A 19,982-nucleotide genomic window follows, 5' to 3' on the forward strand; every position below is an offset into this window, starting at 1 on the left:
TGACAACTCAAGTATTTCTCTGACCAGCTCTTTTAGACATCCAGCTGCAAATCTCTAGACCCACTGATAAACAGATAGTAATTCTAATTCAGTACCTTCAGTTTAGTACCTTCAGTACCTTCTGAGTTACAGTTTAAATGGACAGTATTTCCTCAGTTACACACCATGAATATATAACCTAACTTCTCCCTGCCAAATGCAGAAGAAAAATACTGACCAAACATTTATTTGTGCAGTAACAGATGCTCTATTTCCACTTATCAGTGAGTTAACAGATGTTTGTTACCAGTGCCATTCATATTTTCTGTTCACTGGTTTTGACCCATTACCTCTTCTGTTTTCTGCTCTATTAAGCTTTCCATTTAGAGAACTGAACAACAACCACAATATTCAAACTACTTGATCATTCCTGTAACCTAAACAGGAGGCCTAAACCTTGACATGATGGGCTGGGGGATCCTCTGTGAAGCTGAGGTCTAACACAGGATTATTTTATGATGGCAGAGCATTTGAAAGAAACTGACTTTTTTATGTATGTTGCCAAGTAGCTTTTAGAAATTAGATGAGGTTTTTGAACTGGGAGCACAGTCTCTATAACAGTTATTCACAAGAAAGTACTTTTTTTTTTCCTGTTCACTTACAGGGCTCATCATTCTCTTCTCTGGAGCAATCCTCTGGTCTTTCACAATCCTTTCACCTCATTCTCATGACCCAGATGAATCCAAAATTATTTTCTTCCAAGCTGCCAGTGAGTTGGAAAAAGACTTAATATTTTTTTAATGAGTGGGAGACTCATTAAAATGACTTTTCTGCCAGTCATTCCTTCCTAAACAGACTCTAACCATTTCATTAAGCATTATAACTGTGCAAATCTTCCCTCAATTTCAGTAATACCCACTATCCTTCATTCACCACTCCAGGGAACATGACCCTTGATCCTGACAATGCCTTTTAGTGCACACATCTCTTGATCTTACAATATTAGTGGCAACAGACTTCCTACCAGCAGACTTGTTAAGAAAAGCAGGTTTAAAGATTAAGACAACTTTCCAGATCAGGAATGGACATAATCTTAGCAGCCACATACACTGTAAGAAACCCCATTTACTAAATCTTAAATAAGCACTGATAATACATTTAGATTGAAATTACACTCATAAATAAACTATTCCAACTTCGTTGCTTATGCATGGACAAGTACAGTTTCTTTTCTCATATTCTTCACAGCCTTGATCAGTTTTTATGCACAACATCATGTTTTCTACAAGCACATTATCTGTCCCACTTTTTTGTTCTACTTTTGACTTTATTGCCCTGTCCTCTAACAGAGCCATTTCTCTTATTCTAAGGTACTAGACAAAAGATGAACAGTTCTTTAAGACAATAACTTAAAGAAAAGTTAAATGCGGGATGTCCAGATTTTTCCTGTCCTCTGTTTTCCTTTTCTCATGGATAAGAAGATCATACTGTTTTTTCTCTAGAAGTTCAACAACAAGCAGTTACTTTTTGGACAACACTTGGTCATTAGGATTCATACATCCTGCTAAATCTCTTAGTCTAGTCTAGTCTCACGTCTTGTCTTAGATCCAAAATGACAGCAAGTTGGTGCCTATGTACCCCAGGGAGACTATTCATTTCTATCAAATCCTCAAAACACTTGAGGATTACTTCATTAACCTCAAGGGTTCTGGCCCATACTACAGTCCAACCCAGTCAGCTGCATGAACGTTCAGACCAGGTTCCCATCAGACAGCATTGCAGCCACTGGATAGTTAACCCATGTGGAAGACCTATTTGCCTTAACATTAGATTACTTGGCCTCTGACCTCTGGTGTTAGAATTTGCAGTGTTTTCCTTTCAGCTTCTGTGGTCTTAGACTCTCTTTGTGGCCTCTTCCTCCAGCTCAGGATCAAGGGTGATAGTATCAATAGTTCAACAGGACATTTTTCAATCTTTCTCTTCTATTGCATAGGGCCAGACCTTGCCCCTACGATCCAAGGATTTTTCCTGGTAAACAAGTTTCATGCACATGTACTGCTACAAAGATTCTGGGCAAGAAGCAAACACCTGTGTCAACCCACGGGTGTTCTAATCCCAGCATGCTGTGCCCATTTATTGCTTGGAATAATTTATTCACTAATCTCCATCACCCAGCTTCATTAGAAATAATAATCATCCAGTCACAAGTCCAAACAGCAAAATTCACTACAGACTCAAGGGGTGCACAAAGACACAGCCTGTGATGAAATGGATACTCAGATGGCTTATTGGGGGATGCCCAGATCTGCCACACAAAGAATGTGGACAGCAGATGGCCTAAACATACCTCTCTGTGAGTGCCTTTAGCTCAAACCATGGGACCCAAGGATATATTTGCCAAAATAATCCTTTTTGCCTTGCCTGGAGTCATACTAAAACTTGATCCAGAAAATAAATCAACCACACGATTGCATCCATTCCTCTCCTGGAGAGCTATCCAACACAGTCTAGAAGGTATTGTGAAATAGGGATAATTTTCCTTAATCCATGTCTGACATTTTTTTCTGAAATTGGAAGAAAGGGAAGGTTAATTCAAATTCATAGTATTTCCTTTTAATGCTTTCTAAAGGTTTCAATTTTCTTTACTGAACAATTCCATGAAGGGGAATAAACTGAAACAATGTATTTGTCTTTGGTTAATTAGAATTGTTCCTTGTAATCCACACACTAAGATTTTAACATAACTCTTTGGAGGATAACCGGGAGAAGAGCTGAACTGTAAACAGTAACAGGCACACAGACTGAATGAAGAAAGCATTTCTAGTTCCTCAAAGATATCAGAAGAAAAGAATTACAAAAATGCAACACAGTCTCAACTTCAAAGGATAACTTGGGGAGGAAAAAAAGGTGAAGGGAAACATTTAAGCTACAACTGAGAAATGGACTGATTTAGAAGCTGCTTGAGAATTAACTGCAATACTGCAAGCGCTGAAAGTAGAAAGGGCTACCATCCCATTGCAAAATATTTGTCAGCAAATCTGAAAGTACACATTGAAGAAGGGATTGCCTTCTTTTCCTTTCATTTTCTTTTTCCTTAAGTGTTTCCTATAATATTTTCTTTCTTCATAAAGAAAAAAGCCAAATTATCAAAAAGCTTAAATATATAGTATAAGTTGTTCTTTTTTTTGAAGAAAAAGTGAAGATGTTTTACTTTTCCCCTCTTCTTCTCAAACACTGACTCACAGCAGTTAAGTGAGCCCACAAAAAAATGACTCATTGCAGAGCTGAAATGCCACAAGGCTAACTCAGTGGGAGACAAAAGCATACCATCTATGCATAAAAGAGCTGCCTGGAGATAAGATTAATTGTTTCTCCCTCTTCTAAAAATAGAAAAATGTTAGAAGCAATTCCTACAAAGAGGGGAAAAATCCTGGGTTTTTAGAATCCTAGGGTGCTATTTATCCATTAAAGAACATAGCCAACATGGCATTATACTGTACAGGCTCCAGCAAATGGAAACAAAATGCTATTCAGCCAAGATATTACCTCACAGGAGATTAGTCAGTCATTTACTATGAAAGTAGGAGAGAGTTTATTCTTGGACTCTTCCTTCCTAATGGCAAGGGGATGCCAGCTTGAACTGGATCTCAGGCATCCTAGTGGTCAGCCCAACTTTGCTTTCTTAGGACATGCAGCTTGGTAAAACTAGTGTTTAGCACCATTAGCAACTGCAACCTTTTTTTCCTTCTTTTCTTTGGTTTTTGAAACCAAACAAAAACACACAACCCTTTAAAACTGCAAACTCTTGTTATAATTTTGAACCTGCTCAAGCCTTTCACCCTAAAGCATTTCACTCTTGCACCTTTGCTTGTCCAGTTGAAAAAAAACACTCAAAAGCCTTCAATTTTCCCACTTCACCATATGGCTGAATGGGAACAAAGCACAGCAATTCCCATGAAGAGTCTGACCCAGACCCAGCTAAGGGAAGCATAAGCAATCAAGTACTGTTTTGCCACTCACCAGGAGCCAATCCTCAGGTTTTCTGCTGAAATGCAAAGGCCACCTCATTTTTCATGCTAATAATTTGTAACATGATGTACTCCAGAAATATAACAAAATAAAATAAGTTACTTCTGACCCACCTAGTGAGCAGGATAGCAGAAGTATTTCTCATAATAAGTCAACTGCTAAGTTTAGTGACACAAATGTGAGACTCACTAAAAAAAAGCTGAGAACCCTTTCTAACACTTTCTTTTCCCTGTATTTCAGTAAGAGAACGTTCTTTAAATCCTGAGTAAAAAACCAGGATTAGTGCTTTGCACTAATATTTGTAAGAAGATACTCAACTAAAATGGCAGAATGTACCAGGTATCACTTAAAATGGCAGATCTCCCTTCTTCTGTTCCCAGGTTCCAGAGGAAAATTCCACTTTCCAGTAAGCAGACATAGCTGTATCTCCCAATGCACTGACAGACTTTCTAGAAAGGTGTAGATCTTCCAAGACTTCACTTGCAACTGGTTTGGAGCAGTGGCACACAAGAGAATTATTAGCAGAGAATTTGGAGGCTGACATTAGAGACCCAAGCACTGCAGGGGAAGAGTTTCACATTCATCAAGCAGAATCTGTGGGAGCCTGAACACTAAGTGGAAAGCTGTCAGCCTAACTGAAAATGCAGGAAAACCAGGAAAAGGAGGGACATGAGCAAAAAGTCATTCACATCCCCAGAGAGAACTCTGACCAATGGGCAGAAAGACACATGTGTAACATTGGCCATACTTTGAGCACCTCTTGGGAATCAAACCTCACCAGCAGACAGGGGAATACCAGTCTGCAACTCCTCCAGGCATCCTCCTGAGGATGAAAGCACTGTCAAATCTAAGCTAGCTCTACACATATCTTTAGGCAGAACCAGGTGTAAAGGTTAAAGCTGTATTATAAAGACAACATCTTAGAGGAAATGTGGAAAGTACCCAAACATGGCTGGATTTTGGACAAACATTTGCCTGAAGGCAGCCTGGCTCATGCAGTGGAATAACAGGAAGGAGCTCACTGGGTGAGAGCTGCTACATTCACACATTACTGTGAGGAAATACTAGTGCTGTCAGCCCACAAATTGTGGGCACCTTTGAGAGGGGGTGCCTTCCTCAGCCATCAGGCACAGGTTTTCAACAACACAGCTCAAGGATCTCCATGCTGCCCTCACTGTTTCATGCTCCCTTTATGAGCATCACATAAGCAATCTACTTTTGTTGTACATGCACCTACATATTTAGACACATACATACACAATCTAAGCCACATATGCAGCTCTGTAGATATGCCCAGAAGATGCTGAAAACAACCAAATTCTAGGAGCAAATCCCTTTCTTTGTTGAAAACTACCAGCCATTTGTCTATTCTGTTTATAAAGTGATCCATTTCTGTATGATGGTTCTGACTGCTAGTAATTACTACTTCAGTTCAAAAAGGAAAAGGTGATTTTACTTGAGTAAGAAAGTACTCACTTCAGCTGGCACAGAAGACTTCAGATTCTCCATGGTTCAGTACCGACTTTTCAAGGCAGTAAGCTAAACCATGTGCAATAAAACCAAGTGATTCAGTTGTTTTGTTTGGCTGTGCCAATCAAGGGAGCCTGCTGAATGCATTTCACACACATAATTTGTCTCAGCATCAGCTGGAAATGAGGCTTTTACCACATATGTATAAAAACTGTCATACCACCTCACATTGGAGAGAATCCCCCACAAACCAACGGGGAATATAAAAGCAGTCTCCTCCAAAATTAGTTCAACTGGAATTTGGCTGACTCTGAGAAGATGTTATTTTTTCAATTTTTTTTTTTACTAGAGAAAGATCATTTGATAGTGAACTTTACTAGTCAAAGATGAGGTCCCAGCACCTTTGCTAGACACCTTCCTGAATGGTTTAAAAACCCTTGTGTACATTTCACCACAGTATCAAATGGCCAGACTTTCACACTCAGGAAAAAAATGAAAAGTAAAAACCGTGTGAATGGAAAAGCCAGAAACAAAGAGCAGATTGCAAAGAAATGCTTAATGGACAAGAACAAACAGATCTGCCATGCAATAACATTTCAAATATTCTTGAAAAAAATCTTGCTGAGTTCCTTTAATTCTTGTTGAAAATTCTGCCCCAATCAAACACGAGTGGACTAAATGATGCAAAGCCATTGGATACATGCACTTACCTGCTCTGTCTCAACAAAGTTAGACACATGTCCATCATCATTGACCCCCCGGACGTGGAAGCGGACGCCAGCTCGCTCGCAGCTGATGCGAGAGATGAGGCAGGCTTTTGCCTTCTTGTGGGAAGCATAAACAGTGCGAATGTCCACGACCCCACAGACCACTTTCAGCAGCCAGTCGGAGCAGTTCACCTGGTAGTGTTTGAAGGGCACATGCAATAGCTGGTTCCTGAAAGGTTCAACAACATACACACATTACTGAGCAAAACAAACAGACGGGCATGGGTGCCAGCTGACAACAAACACTAATTTAATCTATTAATGTTTTATGACCCCTTTTCTGCTATACCTTATCTCTACCCAAACCCAGGAAATATTCAGGAAGAAACCCATGTGAACTACTACAGTGAACTGAACATGGCAAATTTTAATCACACAGCTACCACCAAGGTGCTCTCTTTATATCTTGTATCTTGTCTTATAAATTCAGATGCAAATGTCACCTCTTTCAGCTCCAGAAATTTATATTTAGTAATCTTTTCATAAATTACAGTGATGTCAAGCTAATTACTTTTTTTGGAAGAGTACTGCCTGGACTCTAGCATTCACTACAGGATGAAGAACTGGTTCAAAATCCACCAGGATTTTCAGAAAAAAAAAAAAATCCAAGCAGAAACTGGATCTGTAAGTCACTGGAGATATTGCTAAAAGTACTACTAAAATGAAAAGGAACATCTGTTCTAACCTTCAAGATCAACAACTCAAGAAACCTATCACGTCTAGTTAACAATTATGTTAGTCTCCTCTATTATGATGTTTTTCTTTACTTCATGTTTCAAAATGTGCCTTTAGTCACATAGGAGGGCCAGGAAAATATCTTTTATGACCATGCATTGCTCAATAGAGGATCTGTAAAAGAGAGTGAAACCCTTGGAGAATTGTTTTTTAGAGTACCACATTTATCAAAAAAGGTGCAAGGCATTGTTACTTTTTTAATCTAAATATGTAATGGGAAAAGCAACTCTTTTTTTTAGCTCAATTTAGCTCTTTTTAAGCTCAATTTTTACTATCTGTTCCACACCTTTCTCCCAGTTCTACTCGCATAGGAAGTCCTCACTCAGGCAAATGTCAGTAGAATTTTTTGTTGTTGTTGCAGTTCATTGAACAGGCAGTTTGTGTTGCTTATAACTAAGGTCATCTTACACTTTTCATTGTATAACTATTTATCTCATTGTTTACTTTCCTCAAGCATCTATTTTTTTTGTCTAAAATTTCCCATATCACCTAAATACCTCAAGATAAATTTTTTGGAGCATCTTTTTGCCCTTAACGTGATGCTGTCACCACTTTTCCCTGTTCTGCAACATACTAGAGAACTTCAGAATTTACTTCTAGATTAGGCAGAAGCAGCAAATATACTTATCTTTCAAGAAGAAAAGTTTCAAAAGACAGTAGAGGGAAAAAGAGTTGTTTTAAATGTTCCTTATTATGGGATATTGACATCTTAGCAGTCTCATCATTGGAGTACAACTAATTTCTGCCATTTATCTGACTTGACAATGCTTGGTGAGCTTTTGAAGAGGGATGCATCATTAACACAGTTGAAAGCAAGTATTTATTATGTATCTTTCTTCAGTTTTAATGTCAACCCACTAAATCTCATCAGTCAAAATCACATCATAGCTGGAAAGATTATTTAGTCTAACTGAACTGCTCTCACATGTTAATTTATCATCCATTATGAACATTTTTGCTTATTTAATATTCACCTACTTTGGGCCACAAGCCTCACTGCACATTCTAGCAGCACATTCACATTTAACCCTGCCAGTTATTTTCCACCTACATCAAACCCTCATTTATTTCCAGAATAGCTATGCCTGCTGTGTGACTTTTTGTTTAAAAAGAAGGGGGTGGGGGTGGGGAAGGGTATAGAAATGCAAGTATTATGCCAAAACTTGCAAAGCAAACAAACTGAATTACATCTACCCAGCATTATGTTTTCTCCTTTCCCCTCAACCAATACTTACCACAATACGAGATAATTTTTCTTTGCTTTATAAGCACAAGAAAGTAAAAAGCACAGAGCAGTGTATGGTGGGAATTTTCTTTTGTGCAAGTTATGTTTGCACTGAGCTGTAAACATATTAATATTGATGTTTTCAACATAAAAACTAGTGCACATTACTGAAACAATAAACTACAGACTTTAAACACATACTTTTAAAAAATAAAAGACACTTCAGTGCAAACGATGGGATTTAGGAACAGTTCAAGCACAGGTTTCCATTAGATAACTTTAAATAAAATTATTAAAAAGGACTGCAGGGGAAACTATTCATGACATATACAGAGACGTTTCTGTAGTATGAGCAATATATATCTTGTATTTCCCCGTTTAAAGCATGAAACGTCATTTGATAATTGCACTTCACTATCAGATTAATTTTAATTAAACACAAGTTACCATGAATTCATTAAAGCCACCTGCACTGTGAAAGGACATGTCAATAAAACAAAATGAGATGGACTTGAGATGCACATGTTCATTTCCCTCTGAGAATGTCTGACCAATGAGACACAGGTGGGGACAACAGAAGACGTGGGTATAACATGCAGTACTAACCAGAAGAACGAGTTACCAGATTCATAGCTGTTATCACCCTGCTTCTGAGCCCGCACAGTCAGGTCAAAGTTTGAGCCTGCATTAGGCCAGGAGAAATAGAACATCCCAGAGTTCAGTATTTTCTTCAAGGCAGTAACACGCTCGTCTTCCTTGGTTTCTTCCTGGAGAGGACAGAAATCTGTTGCAGTAATTTTGTAAACTTCAGCATCCAGGATTTTGCCCACCGACGTACAGCCTGTCACCAGGACCAGAAAGTGCAGCCGAGTGTTACCTAGAAAGTGACAGACAGTTACAAAAGGGTTATTTCCATCCAGGTGGACTCGGCTCCTCATCAGTCCTGTCACATGCAATGCCGACAGGGCTCCAGCAGAGGCCAGCGTCTTTGCTTCACAAAAGAACAAACAGGAAAAACAGGCAGGCAGGCAGGCCACGTTCTTCACATTTCTGAACTCCTCTTAACTGCAGATAAGTGGCTGCAATTGCACAATGTTCCATAACACTTATCCATCGACATCCTTTGTTGCACTAGAGTGTGTTTTCCCCACTGACTTTATGAAGAGCAAAGTGCTTACCACTGGAACAATACTCAAAAAATCAATTTCACCACTGTACAGAACATACAGCATTCAGATTCTTTACCGGCTTCAGCTGAAGCTGGGCATGTTCAGACTTTTGTAAAATTTCAGTATTACCAATTCTTGAGATTTTCCTTTTTATATCACTAAAGCATGTACATAATTCAATGACAACCTCAGTTACCACTAAAACTACTACAGCTGCCGTAACTGTGAAATCACAAAGCAGCTGAACTTCAGGGTCCCAAAACTAAAAGGAAAATTTGGAGCTTGAGAACATCACTGTAAACAGATCTCTCCTACACAGAACCATCTCAACCTTTGCTCATTCTCTCTGAAATGATAATTAAGAAACAGTAAAACAATTTTTTTTTTAATGCTGGTTTTGCTAAAAAGAAATTGCTTGATTCACTTAAATTGGCCTGTAGTGGAGACAATGTCATCCTAGTCACTCCTGTTTGTAAGAAAAGGTGGAAATGAGCCAGGATTTATTAATTTAGCACAGCAGAACCAACAGCTGACCTGCCAAGAGCAAGTTAATTAGCTAAGGGCACAGTGACAATCTGGGACAGTATAGCTTCAGAGGGAACACTTAGGATCACTTTTCAACCCTCCAGGGTGACCCACTGTCTGAAAATGCACACCAGCTCTCACACAACAGCTATTATTTTTCTGGAACACCAGTAAAAGTCTTTGCCTTCAGATAACAGGCTGACTACAGAAGCTAGAGTTAGGGGTGGTTTTCAGCAGGGCCAGAATATTTGTGTAGGCACGTGGGACTGGAATGGCAGGACAAGGTGGGAGATTAGATCTTATTCATTCTGTTCTGCTGACTTCAGTTTTGTATAAAGGCCAGTGTAGGTGGTATTTACTAAAAAGCTCTGTTCATCACATTTCTTTCTGTAACAACACTGTGCCATGTTCTCCTTCTTGAGTGCTTTCAAGAAGTATGTTTTCTGTGCTTGTGATATTGCAGCAAAGGGCTAGAAATACTGACAGTTTATTCCTCCTTTGCACATGACTTTTTGTAATTATAAAGAGTAAAGAGGAGACACATCAGTTATCACCACGAGAATTCATAATGGATCAAATACTGCCTTGCAGCCTCCAGAAAGGGTTAGGAGGAGTTAGCTGCCTCTCAGGATAGCTCAAAGCTTCTGTGACTTAGCTGAAACCATGCAAAACTGATCAGCTCAAAGTAAACTTCACTCACGAGACTTTGGAAGCAATACATAGAAACGCTATTAGCATGCCTTAATATCAGTCAGCTTTGTTAGTCACAAAAAAACCAGCAGTGAAGGACTTGGAGAGCTGCCTGGGAGCGATGCTGAGACAAAGAGTACAAGTACTTTCATTGCCTTCGGTGACCTTAAGCTTTCCTAGATGGTTCAGAAGAGATCAAATGAGAAAGTCAACATTAAATTAGCCAAAGAGAACAGAAACTTAATAATACAGGGCTTGTTACCTGTGGTTCTGTCCTTTGAGGAGCTTGCAACCAGTGGAAAATCACTGGATCTAAACAGAATGATCCTCTAGTTCAAAAAGGAATTGAATAGGAATATTTGCCTTAACTAGAAACTTGCTTTTGCTTACCAGAGACTATAAACTCTTTTTACTACCTTCTCCACTCAACCACTCACCCCCAAATGGGATACTCATCTACACTCTCCAAGGTCCAGCATCTCTACTCCCTTAAATCACTAGCTAAAAAGCTCCAAAAAAGTAATCACGCCTGACAAGGTATTGCATTGTCTCTGAAATACAAGGAGACTGGTTTTCTAAAGCTGTGATACTTTTCTGCCACTGGGCAGTAACTCCACAGGAAAGAGTCAGGGTTGTCCAGGCTGGACAAAAGAAGGCTCAGGGAAAACCTTATGCCAGCCTTTCAAAACTTGAAGGGGAGCCTCTAACAAAAGATGGAGAGGGCTTGTAGTGATAGGACAAGGAGCAACAGTTTTCCACTGAAAGAGGGAAAATTTTGATTGAATATAAGCAAGATATCTTTTACAATGAGAGCAGTGAAACAGTGGAACAGATTTTCCAGGGAAGTTGTGGGTGCCTCACCCCTGGGAAGTGTTCCAGGCCAAGTTGGAAGGGGCTTTGAGCAACCTGGTCTAGAGGTAGGAGTCCCTGCCCATGACAGGGGCAGTGGAAGTAGATGGTCTATAAAGGTCTCCTCTGACTCGAGCCATTCTACAGTTCTATTCACCCAGAATAATCTCTCTACAGTACTCCAAATTACACAGCAGCTACCACACACCTTTCATAATACCTTTGAACAGAGACCAGCTGGCAAAGGAGCTCACACTTACAGCCCAGAAACTGGAGAAAAAGGATGAAAAGAGAGATTTAAGGTATCTTAAAGCTAGCCTGTTTTGCTACTTGGTCCTCCCAGGCTGCTCTATGAGCTGAGGTGGTCTTCAGACCAGCTCTAACATCTCTTATTTGCTTAAATTAGTCAGGATTTGTTGCAAAACAGACAATGCAAAAACCCTGTAACATCACAGCCCCAGCTTAACACAAATCTCTCTGACTCAGTACCTTGGAAAAAAAATCCCAAGCCCCATCTTCTGACAGCACTTTCATTCCAGATGGTATTTGGACAGTGTTCCTGGGAACCAGCTCTGGGCTATCACTGCACTGTCTGCAGGAGGAAGATCCCTGCTTGATGGGCATGCCCTCTCGGCACAGGGAAAAAGCCAATCACAGTATCCTATTGACAGTGCTCTGTGCCTGTGTCCTGCCCATTTTATTCACAGCACAGATGTAGCCATGGGGTTCTGAACAGAGGTAATGCTCCTATCAACCTTTCACCCTTTTAGAACCTCGCACAGCAGAATTAATGCTGCCAAAACACTGCTCTGCTATTCATCTTTTAGTCATGTTTCCATTAAGGTGTAAGAAATTACTCACCACTAAGCTATACAGCTACACACAGAGAAGGCTTTCCCTGTCTTCCCTTTTATTACCAGCAACATCTAGATAGGCCTACACTTTTAAATTATGACATGAAAATCCTTCAGATTGCAGTTGCATCATCAAGTCAGTTTCACTTGGAACCAATCACCAACCACATCAGCTATAGACTATTTACCATACCCTACCTTGGAAAATAAGAATCTTTTTATTTCTCCTTTAACTTACACAAGTAGTTTAATGTACAATCCTGATTCATACTAGCTTTTCTAAACTGTACACATAGATGAAAGTGATTTAGGAATGTAAAAACTGCAATTGAAGGTCACAACTGTAGAAATGTCCTTCCTGTCCTTGGGATGCAATCTGGAATGTTTTAAAGAAATCTCTGAAATAATTTTAGAGTAAGAAGTGAAGTGTTCCTTACTGGTAATGCTTTCTACAGCAACATATCTATGAAAAAGCAAGACCCACATACAGTACTAAAAAAAAAAATATTTCAAAGCTTATGGGCCAAACTTTGATCTCAGATAAATGGGTACAAATGTTCATGCATTGTGACCAAAATCATTATTTTGCTCCATTACAGCTATCAATCACTACAACAATCTGTAAAGAACACTTATGAAGAAATGCAAGAAATGTTTTGCTCACAGTGATATGTGCTGAATGCTGTTTTATTAGCTTGCACAAGAGAGGCAGAGGATGAAGAATATTTAGCACAGAAACAAGACAATAATAATTTCCATCCATTTTTTCAAATGCTCTTGTGAAACCAACTGCCTTTATCCAAGTTGAACAGGAAATGCAGTTCTGGTACGTCACACTGTACAATAATAAGCTGCAGTTTCTGTATTTAACCTGTCTACATGACTCAAGGCAATTGTTTCCCCTGCAGTTTAGGGGATGATTTTAATGTTCCCTATTTTGAGCTACAGCAAAAAGGAGTCAATATTCAATTCTTATTTTGTCCTTCTTAACTGTAACTATTTCACTTAAAACTGCCTTTTCTTTCCAAAATGGATTTTCTCCAATTTTTGCTCTTTCTCCATTCCATCACAGTCATGCCATTGCCTTATGTTCCCTCAGACTTTTCCATCTCCACTCCACACATACTTCACTCCATTTTGTAGTCCACTAAAAACCAATTCTGCTTCTCATCTGTCTTCAAAAATAGCAACAGAACACAGCAGAGCAGTACATTCTAACCACCTAGCTGAAAATTCCTGAGTATATCTACAGCAGAATTATGAAAAGAGCCAAGACTTTCCAAACTACTATTGTAGTCTTAAAGTCTCTTTCTCTTTCTTCTAAACACAACTACATTTTTAGGATATGTGCAAAAAGAACAGAAGACAGGTACTTAGTTGTCCTTTTAGCCTTTGAAATGTCTTCCTTCCAACTATACACCATATATGCACAAGAGTGAGAGTATATACACACTCACATGAATTCAGAATGCCTCTCCAAATACAGCAGCTGTATTAAACCAAACAACCTATGTGGTGATGGTGTTAAAATATCCCCTGATGTATGCATCTCTTCCTGACATCACAGTATCTGAAAAAAACACTGTAAAGCCAGCTCTTTTAACACTTTGCTTAAGAAGTATTTGTCACTGCTAGATCTTCTTTGGCAGCAAAATCTTGGCTGAGGTACAGCTCAGAGACACTGTACAATTCATTCTGCTGCCATCCATCTCACAAAAGAAAGCAGAAGAACTTAGTGAGTCATGTTAACAGACATCAGTACATACAAGTGAATGTTATTACTAGTGGGAAAGATTAACTTTGTGAGTCAGTTTCACATATTTCATCTACTTTTTTGTGAAAAGCATGATCTACTTTGGCAGGCATACAATGTGATTTATTTGGATTTCTAAGTAGCGATATTTACAGATTAATTAAAATGTTCAGAGACATCTTTCATGTCTTGGCAAAAAGTTTCCCCTTCTGCTCTACAAATATACTCTTCATATCCCAGTGGAATGTATTTTCACAAACATTCTCAGTTAATTGAATACTCATGGTCTGCATGTTTCCAGTAGTAACAAAAAATGCTGATACTTCTGAACAAAGTCTATGCGATCACTGAAGCTCAGTGAAGAGCTAGCCAATTATGCCTTTGTTAGTAGTTGCTAAAATACATTATACAAAAAAGGAAAAGGTTACATTGCATTCCTGTGGTCGTTTGACTCACCCTGGCTGGATGCCAGGTGCCCACCAAAGCTGTTCTGTCCCTCCCCTCCTCAGCTGGGCAGGCAGGAAAAACAAAATGAAAGACTTACAGGTCAAGATAAGGGCAGCGAGAGATCATTCAGCAGTTATGGGCAAAACAGACTTAACTTAGGGAAATTAATTTTATTTATCGCTAATCAAAACAGAGTAGGAAAATGAGCACAAAACCTTTTTCCACATCTCCTTTTTTCCCAGCCTTAACTTTTTTCCCAATTTTCTCTTCCCCACTGGTACAGGGGAATGAGAAATAGGGGCTGTGGTCAGTTCATCACACATTATCTCTGCCACTCCTTTCTCTTCATGGGGAGTACTCCTCACTCTCTTCCCCTGCTCCAGCATGGAGACATGGAGGACAGTCCTCCTGAACTTCTCCAGCATGACTCCATCCCATGGGCTGCAGTTCTTCACAAACCTGCTCCAGCACGGGCTCCTCTCTCCATGGGACCACAGGTCCTCCCAGGAGCTGCTCCCCGCTCCTTTCTCCTCATGGAGAGTACTCCTCACTCTCTTCCCCTGCTCCAGCATTGAGATATGGAGGACAGTCCTCCTTGAACCTCTCCAGCACAACTCCATCCCATGGGCTGCAGTTCTTCACAAACCTGCTCCAGCACAGGCTCCTCTCTCCATGGGACCACAGGTCCTCCCAGGAGCTGCTCCACAGTGTGCCTCCCAAAGGGTCACAGCCACCTTCAGGCATCCCTCTGCTCTGGCATGGAATCCTCCATGGGCTGTAGGTGGATCTCTGCTCCACCATGGACCTCCACGGGCTGCAGAGGCACAGCTGATTCCCCATGGTCTGCAGCCTATGCTGCAGGGGAATTTGTGCTCAGGCACCTGGAGCACCTCCTGCCCCTCCTTCCTCTCTGGCCTTGGTGTCTGCAGAGCTGTTTCTCTCACGTATTCTATCTCTGCCCTACTTCAGCTTCAGCTGGACAGTTTTATTCCCCCTTCTTAAATCTGTTATTCCAAAGGCAGTACCACTGTTGCTGATGGGTTCAGCCTTGACCAGCAGCACCTCTGTCTTGGAGCCCACTGGCATTGGCTCCATTGGACACAGGGGAAGCTTCCAGCAGCTTTTCAGAGAAGCCATACCTGTAGCCCCTCCTGCTACCAAAACCTTGCTACACAAACCCAGTACAACTTCTTTGTAGTGTTAATCTTTTACATAAGCAACAGCTAAAGGGATGGAACTCACATGTAAGATGGAAAGTCTAAATCAGACTGTGACAAAAACAGGCTACGTCTTGAACAGTGAGATAGCAGACATGTATCTTTGCCTTTTTAAACTTGTTTAGAAGCAGAAAATGTTTGCTTACCTTCACTTACCATTACAGCATGACCCTCTGACTTTTCACTGAATTTTAACAATCCCTTCCAAAGCAAGTCCTGTACCAGAACTTGTAATCTAATGCTAGAGCAAGGCAGAGGTACAGTGACAAAGCTCACTGTGCACTTTCAGAGCACTGAAGTTAAGCATATGTTGTTTGAGAAGAAATAAGGGCATGAGAAAAAGTAAGGCTGAGAATATTTCACACCCCATTTGAAATCATTCACCTTTTAACATGAAGACGAAAATTGGATATATTTGGTTCCCACCACATACAAAAACTACCCTTATCTGTAGCTTGAAGAGATTGAATTAAATAGCTATATTCCTTTATTACTACAACAGGATTCATTAGACTTCTATGAAGAAAAACAGACCCAAGTGCCAAGAAAAACTAATCACGATTCCTCCGCTTTAAATTACATTAGTAAAGAGATATAAATCTCCAGAGAAATGTCTAATTAACTCCACAAGAAACAAAACAAACAAAAAGTCTACACTCATTAAAAAGGACTAGATGGACCTACAGTTTTAAATTATGACACAAAAAATCCTTCAGATTGCAGTTGCCTCTTCAGGTCAATTTCAAGTCATATTTCTCAGGCTGCAAAATAGTAAGCAGGGTATAAAATGACACAGTTTTATCTACTGGCCTAAATACACCAGTGCTCACACCACCACTGCCTTTGGTAGAGTCCTTGACCAAGCATCAAGTTATATGGAAAAGTCTTGTCATTTCTCCAAGTGAAAATTAGGGCTCATTGTACCAACCCGGGAACAACGCGTACAGTGCTTTTTTATGCATCTAAATCATCTGTGATTTTTAAGCACTGTGTAAGGCCCTATTATCTTCAAATCAATCACTGCAGTTCTCTTCTTAAAACATGTTATTTCCATTAACATTCCTGCAGGCAGTGTAATAACAAGTCCTTTGCTAAATCAAGATTCCCAAACTGCACCAAAATTTACAGCAATGACAATAAACATTCCTTACTATACTAATTGAAGCCAGAGGCCTTCTTCTGCAAATCCTTATCCATATGAATGATTAAAGGCAATTAGGCATTATAGCAAGAACTGGCAATCTGCAGTACTGTACTCTCAGATGACCATGATAATCAGTGTCTAAACATGATTCTTAAAGAAGAGAAGAATTAAGCAATCATAGCTTGCCTTGGACAAATGTGGTAGGGAAAGAAGAATGGCAATTATCTTCAGGCAGCTAAGAATGTCAGACAAAACAAACTAAGAAAAAATCCATCCATCGTTCAGTGATATGGTTTTGGCCCAAAATAGAAAAAGAAACAGATATTTTCCAGACTGTACATGATGAAGTGCAACCAGCTTCCACAATTTAAGGAATTCGACCACTTATTGTCATTTAGCATTGTCTGGGCATTTTATAATCTCAGTCATACAGATGGTGACTTACCACATTTAAGCTGAAGCTCTCCTAAGCAGCCGTAAGCATCCATGAGCTTTTCATACTGTCCTTTAATTGCATCCTTTTCTTCTGGAGCTAAGGAACAAAGAGAAAGGCAGGAAAATTAGTTACCCAGTCTTCATTAAATTTTCAGATTGCTATTATTCCTATTGCATAGGAACCAATGCTACCTAGGCTGATTTTTTTCAGTCAACAACACTACAGTGCAAAGGTAGGGTTAAAATCCTGTAAAACCATAGAGATTAAAATATGATGGGACAGATATGCACATCTCCACACACCACCCTAGAAGAAAAAAGAGTACTCACTTTATTTTCAAATCAACCTGATTGTTAGTAACAATTTTATTCTCTGGAACAGATGCCACATGAGTCAGATAAATAAAGAAATACATGAGCACATGTAAAATTTACACTGCAAGTCTTGCCATAAGCTAAAATATAATATCTTGATGATAATACATTGATATGGCTTGATGTACAAAAAGAGAGAGTTTATACTTCCAGACTCTCAGTCTAATTCCAGACAGAACTGGAATTTTTTTATGCAAGATAACATGATTTGATGTAGACACAACACCAGATGTTGATTTCAAGAGGAATTACACATATTTTAGTGAAGTAAGAATTAGTTAATTAAATAAATAAAGGATCAGATGCTCGAGTTATATTTGTGCATTTCTGCAACAAGCAAATTCAATGGGCACATACTGAACATCTAGATATTAAGCCAGAACACAGATCAAACATGCCACTGGCTACTTTAACATAAAATCAGCATACTTCCTGAATGAGTATTTGTATATATTTCCCAATGAGGAGTAAAGTTAATCTCCCAAATGAGGAAAATAGACCCTCAAATGTCCTTTTACTTCTTGAACTACAGATAAACAGCAACACAGAACTTTCAGGGATTTGCTAATAATATGCAATCTTATGCTCCTAATTAACTTCAGCAGTTAAAACCTGAAACCTCCGGGTATAGAAAGGACAAACTGAACTGCTTCAATGGATGATAGAAGAGCAAAGACAGAGACTTCTCTTCATAAATCTCAAGAGGCAAAAAAGCTCAGTGAGAAACACTGAGAAAACAAATAACTATCCCATATATTGCTGACACTTTGAAGTGAAATGAAGGACAATTCCTCTTGCAAAATTCCTTCACAGAGGCAACCCCCAAGAGTAATTAAAACATGTTTATCTCAATTTTTGCACTTGTGATAAATAAAGAAGACTTGTTTAATTCTTGGTAAATTGTGTTTTAGTACCATAGTTTCACAACTTACTCTACTTTCTTAGAACACTAAGTAAATCAGGAGAAACTAGCAAAATGTTGACAACCACACACACCAGTGAAGCAAAGCATAAGCAGCAGACAGAGGATAAAGTGATTTTTATTGGGTAACAAATCTCTGGACAATAACGATTTAAATACCCAATAATGGCACATTTTAAGGGCTGAAACTCTGCAAATTCAGTTCTCAGGCACTTTAAAAAAACCCAATTTCACAGTTTAGATAGACTTTAACAACATTTCCATCTTTGAAAAAACCTCCCTGTCAAGGCTTTCTTATGTATTTAAAAAAGCAGGTTAAAAAAGGTGATGCTTCACTTTCCATGGCATCTTTACTAAGTAGAAAAGAGCAGCAACAATATATTGACAATCTTTTCTTAAATCTGTTCCCTCCTTTAAAAGGTGCCTACATTAAAATATCTGGGCTACTTTAAAATAAAAAGGGAAAACCAAAACCAAAATTCTTGCTCCAAATATTTCAGCTTTAGGAAGAAATCTAAAACAAGGGAAACACCAAGAGATTCAGATCCGAGACAGATGCAGGAGCTCATAAAGCTGCAGGTCAGGCACAACGTGAAAGCATTTCAAAGTCACTTTGAAAGCATGGCGATGCTCTTCAAAATAGAATTACAAGTTGGAAAGTTGGCTGTTAAAAGTGTCTGGTAAGAGCACAATCCAAAAGAATGGAATTTATTTCAGCATAGCATTAGGCAACACATAGCTCATTGCACTACTGGCAAGAAGTACCTGCCACTGGCATGTATGGAACCCACTGGAGTTTCCCAGGTCAGGCCAGTGGCATCACACACCCATCAGCTCATGGCACAGCACTCCAAACTCGCAGCCAAACAGCTGCAATTCCGCAGTCCTGGTACAGAAACACCGCCGCTCTGGGCAGGCCACGTGTCAGAACCGCGCCTGCATAGCAGCATCAGCCGGGACAGCAGCACCAGCAGAGCTGCCTGGGAGCTAGCAGCAGGAAGGAGCAGGAAAGGAACATGCCACACACAGCTGTGGGTCATGCAAAAAAAGAGGCCAGAACATTTTAATGTCTATGGACCAAATTTGGGAGGGTGGTGTGCGTAAATTCCCTTTGTTAAAGATACCGATGGAATTTGAAGTCTCCTGTCCTGTTAAACTCTTTGGTGTTGCACAAAGGACACTATTGAAAGGGTTTGAGCCAGGTTCATATCCTGTTATTAAAAAGAAGTATTTATTAATCTCAAAATCTTATTGAAATCTCAAATAACTGTCATCAAAACCTAAAACCTAAAATCTCTTAGAGCATTCAAGGAGTGCTAGGACACGAGTCAGAATCAGAAAGAGTGTGGCTACACAGAGGAAAAAAACTTATGTGCTACTTTGTTGGATGAAGAAAG

At 39.5% G+C, this 19,982-nt stretch overlaps 1 protein-coding gene across 3 annotated transcripts in view; it reads right to left on the minus strand.

The window, feature by feature from the left end:
* SYNJ2 (synaptojanin 2) overlaps positions 1 to 19,982 on the minus strand; it is a 65,608-nt gene that overhangs the window by 38,905 nt on the left and 6,721 nt on the right. For 2 of the 3 annotated variants that reach the window (XM_039707830.1, XM_039707828.1), the window contains exons 2-4: positions 17,299 to 17,385; positions 8,812 to 9,082; positions 6,189 to 6,414 (exon numbers count right to left, since the gene is read on the minus strand). In XM_039707830.1, the coding sequence (XP_039563764.1) occupies positions 6,189 to 6,414; positions 8,812 to 9,082; positions 17,299 to 17,385 (584 nt within the window). Of the gene's footprint in view, positions 1 to 6,188; positions 6,415 to 8,811; positions 9,083 to 17,298; positions 17,386 to 19,982 lie in introns of those variants that run through there. The other variant, XM_039707831.1, reaches the window with a different exon arrangement.

Source organism: Passer montanus, unplaced genomic scaffold (assembly GCF_014805655.1).
Source record: "Passer montanus isolate IOZ18808 unplaced genomic scaffold, ASM1480565v1 scaffold2, whole genome shotgun sequence".
In the NCBI taxonomy this organism is placed as follows: domain Eukaryota; kingdom Metazoa; phylum Chordata; class Aves; order Passeriformes; family Passeridae; genus Passer; species Passer montanus.